Source organism: Emiliania huxleyi (genome assembly GCF_000372725.1).
Source record: "Emiliania huxleyi CCMP1516 unplaced genomic scaffold EMIHUscaffold_535, whole genome shotgun sequence".
Taxonomy (NCBI): domain Eukaryota; phylum Haptophyta; order Isochrysidales; family Noelaerhabdaceae; genus Emiliania; species Emiliania huxleyi.
Window position 1 is genome coordinate 15,002 of NW_005197982.1, and position 6,302 is coordinate 21,303.

The 6,302-nt window shown below is 67.7% G+C and overlaps 2 protein-coding genes across 2 annotated transcripts; one reads left to right on the forward strand and one right to left on the reverse strand.

Moving 5' to 3' along the window:
- Positions 1-204: 204 nt before the first annotated feature.
- EMIHUDRAFT_60134 (hypothetical protein) lies at positions 205-417 on the reverse strand (the record flags this gene model as incomplete). Its single annotated transcript, XM_005765746.1, has 1 exon — positions 205-417. A coding segment is annotated over one exon (213 nt), but the record flags the coding sequence as incomplete, so codon positions are not given.
- A 2,842-nt stretch (positions 418-3,259) lies between these two features.
- On the forward strand, positions 3,260-4,726 carry EMIHUDRAFT_459552 (hypothetical protein). The gene is made up of 6 exons (XM_005765747.1): positions 3,260-3,676; positions 3,745-3,828; positions 3,897-3,951; positions 4,019-4,077; positions 4,274-4,301; positions 4,633-4,726. The coding sequence occupies exons 1-6, from the start codon at positions 3,266-3,268 to the stop codon at positions 4,635-4,637; spliced, it is 642 nt and encodes a 213-aa protein (XP_005765804.1). The 5' UTR covers positions 3,260-3,265; the 3' UTR covers positions 4,638-4,726.
- Positions 4,727-6,302: the final 1,576 nt, after the last annotated feature.

Consider the following 6,302-nt stretch of genomic DNA (forward strand, 5'->3'; position numbering starts at 1 on the left):
TTTACGTGCCTCCCCGTCTTTGCTCTTTGGTAGCCTGGCGTTTGTGCCCCGTTTGTGCCGCGTCCCGTGGCCCCGAGTTCATTTTAATAACTCCGAGCCTCTCTCACAGCACACTGGCACGACAAGGGCGCGGGCTGGCGCGGCAAAAAGAATTTGCGAAAGCGCGCCGTTAAGACTTGCGCTTGCCGCTCTCTACCGTCCTGGATGCGCCTCTCGCCACTCTCGGATCATCCTGCGCAGGATGTGGTTGGGGAAGAGCCGAGTGAGCTCGAGCTCCTCGCCCGTCATCGGGCTCGTCGACTTGGTCGCGAGCCAGCGCTCAATCGCCGACCGCTCGTAAGCATGCCCGTCCGCCGCCATCACCGGGTCGCTCATGAGCTCGGTCGTGATCGGGCAGATGAAGTCGGCCGGCGGCTCCTCCTCCTCCACCGAAGGCGGCCTCTCTGCAGCCAAAGAGGACGACACTTGCTCGTCGGCCGCCCGCCTCTCCTCCTCCAGCCTCGCGCTCTCCTCGAGCGCCGCCGCCAACTCCGCCTCCTCTCCCGTCGCCTGATCCTCGGGCTCCTGCGACGGCCCAGCGCCGCCCCCGCCGCTCTTCTTCTTCTTCTTCTTCCCCTTCTTGCTCTTCTTGGCGCGCTCCCCCGCCTCCTTCTCCGCCTCCTCCCCCGCCAGCAGCGCCTCGGCATGCCGCGTCGCCTCCGCCTCTGCCGCCGCTCTCACCGCCTCCCTCATCTCCGCCTCCGCCGCCGCCTCCGCCGCCGCATGCTCCTCGAGGGCGCGCACGCACTCGGCGTGGCCATTCTCCTTGGCTAGCTGCAGCGCGGACTTGCCCTCTGAGCGCAACGTCATGTCCGCGCCCGCCCGCAGCAGGTGGAGCACGACGGCGGGGTAGCCTTGGCTGGCGGCGCCCATCAGCGCGGTGTCGCCGTCGCTGTCCTGCAAGTTGATCTCCGCGCCGCGCTGCAGCAGCAGCTCGACCACTCGCTCGTGGCCGTAGGCCGCGGCGTACATCAGCGCGGTGCCGCCGTCTGCTGATGTACTCCGCCCGCTGGCCTGCAAATCGATCTCCGCGCCGCGCTGCACCAGCAACTCGACCACCCGCTCGTAGCCGTGGTAGGCGGCGTTCATCAGCGCGGTGCCGCCGTCGCTGTCCTGCAGGTTGACATCCGCGCCGCGCGGAAGGAGCAACTCGATCACTCGCTCGTGGCCCTTCTGGGCGGCGAGCATCAGCGCGGTGACGCCGCTCGCATCGCCTACGTCGCGAGTCGCGTTGACCTGCCCGCCGCTGTCGAGCCACGCCAGCAGCGCCGCCTCGTCGCCTTGGAGAGCTGCTGTCGCGGCCTCTTCGGGAAGGCTGCCCAGCGAGCTGGAAGAGGCCGCGGCATTCGCCCCCGCCGCCGCCTCGCCCGAGGAGGCGCCGCCCGCGCCGCCCGCCGCCGCCTCGCGCTGGCTCGCAGTCACCTCCGCGACGTGCTGCCGGAAGGCCTCGACGCACGCGGCGTGGCCCTTCTCCCTGGCATACTGCAGTGCGGACTCGCCCTTCGCAGAGCGCAGCTTCGTATCCGCGCCCGCTCGCAGCAAGAGTAGCACGGTTGCGGGGTGGCCGTTGCCGGCGGCGAGCATCAGCGCGGTGTCGCCGATGCTGCTCTGCATGTCGACCTCAGCACCGCATTGATGCAGCATGTCGACCACCCGATCGTGGCCGTGCTGGGCGGCGAGCATCAGCGCGGTGTCGCCGTCACTGTCCTGCTTGTTGATCTCCGCGCCGCGCTGCAGCAGCAGCTCGACCACCCGCTCGTGGCCCTCCTGGGCGGCGTGCATCAGCGCGGTGCCGCCGATGCTGTCCTGCAGGTTGGCATCCGCGCCGCGCTGCAGCACCAAGTCGACCACCCGCTCGTGGCCGTAGAAGGCGGCGTCCGTCAGTGCGGTGCCGCCGTCGCTGTGCTGCAGGTTGATCTCCGCGCCGCACCGCAGCAGCAGCTCGACAATCCGCTCACGGCCGTTGCCGGCGGCGAACATCAGTGCGGTACCGCCGTTGCTGTCCTGCTGGTTGACCTGCGCGCCGCGGTGCAGCAGCAGCTCGACCACCCGCTCGTGGCCCTTCTGGGCGGACAGGATCAGCGCGGTGATGCCGCTCACATTGCCTACCCCGCCAGTCGCGTTGACCTGCCCGCCGCTGTCGAGCCACGCCAGCAGCGCCGCCTCGTCGCCTTGGAGAGCTGCTGTCGCGGCCTCTTCGGGAAGGCTGCTCAGCGAGCTGGAAGAGGCCGCGGCATTCGCCCCCCGCCGCCGCCTCGCCCGAGGAAGCGCCGCCCGCGCCGCCCGCCGCCGACTCGCGCCGCCCCGCCGTGGCCATCTCCGCGACGTGCTGCCGGAAGGCCTTGAAGCACTCGGCGTGGCCATTCTCCTTGGCATGCTGCAGCGCGGACTTGCCGTCCTCAGAGCGCAGCTTTGTATCCGCGCCCGCACGCAGCAAGTGGAGCACGATGGCGGGGTGGTCGAAGGCGGCGGCGGCCATCAGCGCGGTGCCGCCGTCGCGGCTCTGCAGGTTGATGTCCGCGCCTCGCTGCAGCAACAGCTCAACCACCCGCTCGTGGCCCTCCTGGACGGCGAGCATCAGCGCGGTGCTGCCTTTGCTGTTCTGCTTGTTGATCTCCCGCGCCGCGCTGCAGCAACAGCTCGACCACCCGCTCGTGGCCGTTGAAGGCGGCGTCCGTCAGTGCGGTGCCGCCGTCGCTGTGCTGCTGGTTGACCTGCGCGCCGCGGTGCAGTAGCAGCTCGACCACCCGCTCGTGGCCCCACTGGGCGGACAGCATCAGCGCGGTGATGCCGCTCGTACCGCCTACCCGGCGAGTCGCGTTGACCTGCCCGTCGCTGTCGAGCCACGCCAGCAGCGCCGCCTCGTCGCCTCGCCCAGCCGCAATGGCCACTTCGTCGGGAAGGCTGCCTATTGAGCCGGAAGGCCGCTTCGCCCTGAGCCATGCTTGCGGCGCGCGCCCTTAAATTCTTTTTGTTTTAGGTATGTTGTTAGTTCCGCTTGCTGCGCGAGCTGCCGGCCCATATTGAGCGGTTCGTCCGCGTCGCGCACTCGTCCCATAGTCGCACAGGCGGGCCACAGGCGTCGAGCGTGGCTGTCGAGAGAAACGCTCCGTCTCAACGACGACGAGCGAGCAGCAGCATTTTTGCGTGAACAGCGTCTTACCTGCATACATTTGCTAGCCGACCACTCGCAAAAAAATTCTTTTTCTCAGCTTGCCATATATATATGCGACATCTCGCGGTCGTCGGCGGCGTCGCGCTCGTCTCTGGCGTCGTCGTCGCGTCGGCCATCTACCGCCGCCGCGCCGCGTTGCGCTCTCGCCTCTCTCGCTGGACCGAGGCGCTCGAGCTGGTCAAGGCGTTTGGCGATTCCTCTGGCCTCGAGGCGGAGCTCAGCCCGGGTCGCTCGCCGCTGCGCAACTTTGCGCTCACTTCTGCAGTACAGGCCCTCACCGACCGCCGCGCCGCCGCCGCCGCACAGTTGGGCAGCGCGCACGCCGCCGCCCTCTCGCCTGCGTCGCTCCGCGAGGCGTCGAGGTACATGCGGTTCGCCTCCGCCGCGTACGGCGCCGCGCTGATGGCGCTGTTTGGGCTGCTTCCTCCACCGACCCGCGAGCAGCTGGAGCTGAGTGTCGAGGCGCGAGACCACTCCACGGTGGGCCGTGAACGGCGTCTCTTGAGCAATGCCTTGCTTGCGGCGAGCAGGCGGCCGACCGCGCCGGCATCTGCACGCACACCGGCATTCGCACTGAGGACCTGCTCCGCCTCGACACCGCCTCGCTGGACGTGGCGGGCTCCTTGGGCTGCCTGCGCCACCTCGACACAGCAGCGGGGCCATGGGAGACACCTGTGACCAGGCGGGCTCCTCCGACTGTCTGCGCCACTTTCTGGCGGTGGACAGCGCCGGCGGAGGCGCCGTCGTACTCGCGCTGCAACAATAGATTCTTGTCTGTGTGAGTCATCATTCATTGCTTGCAAGGCGCCGTCGTGCTCGCGCTACGAGGGACCGCCTCGCTCTCCGACGTTGTGCACGACGCGGTCCACCACTCTAGAAGCGGGAGGCGCACTCTTTGATGTATTACTTACTCGCTAGTGGACACAGACTCGCCCATTTTAGAGTCGACCACCCTAGAAGCGGAACACGCACTCTTGTCTTTCACCCATCGCTCCTCTCTGTCACGCGCTGCACTGCTCCATTCTGCCGCCCTCACGGCTGGTTTGGTTCGCCACGTAGGTCGCGTACTCCGAGCCGTTTTGCGGCGGCGAGGCGCACGCGAGAGATCGCCGAGAGACAGCCGAGAGACAGCCGAGAGACAGCCGAGAGACAGCCGAGAGACAGCCGAGCGACAGCCGAGCGACAGCCGAGAGACAGCCGAGAGACAGCCGAGAGACAGCCGAGAGACAGCCGAGAGACAGCCGAGAGACAGCCGAGAGACAGCCGAGAGACAGCCGAGAGACAGCCGAGAGACAGCCGAGAGACAGCCGAGAGACAGCCGAGAGACAGCCGAGAGACAGCCGAGAGACAGCCGAGAGGCAGCCGAGAGACAGTCGAGAGACAGCCGAGTGACAGCCGCGAGCCGCTGTTCGCTCGTGGCTAGGCACACGCAGGCATGGCGCGCATGGCGCGGGCGGTGTGGGCGGCGGCGGGCGGCGACGTGCGGAGAGCGCTGGGCGCGCGGCCCGGTGCAGAGCTGGTCATCACAGGCTTGCTCGGGAGCATCTCGGGGGCATCTCGGGGGCATCTCGGGGCAGCTCGGGAAATCTCGGGGAAGTCTCGGGAAATCTCGGGCGACCTCGAAGTGAAGTCAGAGTGAAGTCACTTCATGAAGTGCAGTCATGCCAAGTAGAGTCATACTCAGTGCACAAGTGCACAAAGGATTGTCGTGCTACGGTCTACGTGCAGTCGTGCTACGTGAAATCTCGGGCGATCTCGGGCCGTCTCGCCCTCACACCCCGTTCCCTCTGCTTGCCGCCTCTGCTGGCCCTCTGCCGGGCAATGACATGCACAATCCTGCTGTGGTGGGCATAAGAGTCGTTCTGCTTGCATTGTCCATGCCCCAGGCCACTCCCTCGGCGCCGGCGTCGCTTGCTTGCTAGCGGTGCTGCTGGCCAAGGAGGAGGAGGCGCTGGCTGCGCGCGTCCGCTGCTTCGCCTTTGCACCGCCGCCTGTCTTCGCGCCTCTTTCAGCTGCGCGCGGCGTCGAGGCGCGATCACAGCTTCCCCTTCTAGATTCCTCTAGACCCCCCTAGTTCCACCGAAGAGCGCGCTTGGTATGCTACGGCGAGAGAGCAGATTCTCTCTAGATTCCCCCTAGATCCCCCTAGATCCCCCTAGACTCTCCTAGGTGCGCGCCTTCCTGCACGGCGAGGATTGCGTGCCCTTCCTGTCTGTCGACGCCGGCCGCCGCCGCCTGCTCACACTCCACATCAGCGTCTAAGATCAACTGGGGAGGAGCAGCGGTTCCATAGGCCGCCGCTTGCTCGCCTCCCTCCGCGCCGCCGGCACGATCGCAGACGCCCACTCCGCCCTCGCCGTCTCGCGAATGGTCTTCGGCCGGTGCGAGATCCGCCGAGATCCGCCGAGATCCGCCGAGATCCGCCGAGATCCGCCGAGATCCGCCGAGATCCGCCGAGATCCGCCGTCGCCGGTCTCGTCCACAGCTCGGCGATCTCTCAGCTATCTCTCGGCGATCTCCCGGCGATCTCCCGGCGATCTCCCGGCGATCTCCCCGCAGGTGCGCGCCCAGCGCTGACCTGGTCGCGGCCGTGTCGCGGGCTGCATATCTCGGCTGCATCTCGGTCACATCTCGGCTATATCTCGGCTATACCCCGCAGGTCGCGGCCGTGTCGCGGGCAGCGAGAGGCGTGGAGTTGCCTCGCGTCGAGCGAGCGCCGCGGCTGCTCATCCCGGCCTCGAGAGTAGCCGAGATGCGCCGAGATGCGCCGAGATGCGCCGAGATGCGCCGAGATGCGCCGAGATGCGCCGAGATGCGCCGAGATGCGCCGAGATGCGCCGAGATGCGCTGAGATGCGCCGAGATGCGCCGAGATGCGCCGAGATGCGCCGAGATGCGCTGAGATGCGCCGAGATGCGCCGAGATGCGCCGAGATGCGCCGAGATGCGCCGTGGTGGCCTTGCACGCTTTTAAACGCCGTGCGGCTCCTGTCGTCTAGACGTGGAGTCGCGAGGGACTAGCCTGGGCCTCGCCCCACCACCTCGTGTGTGTGGAGAAGCTCACCTCACCTCACCTTACCCACCTCCTTC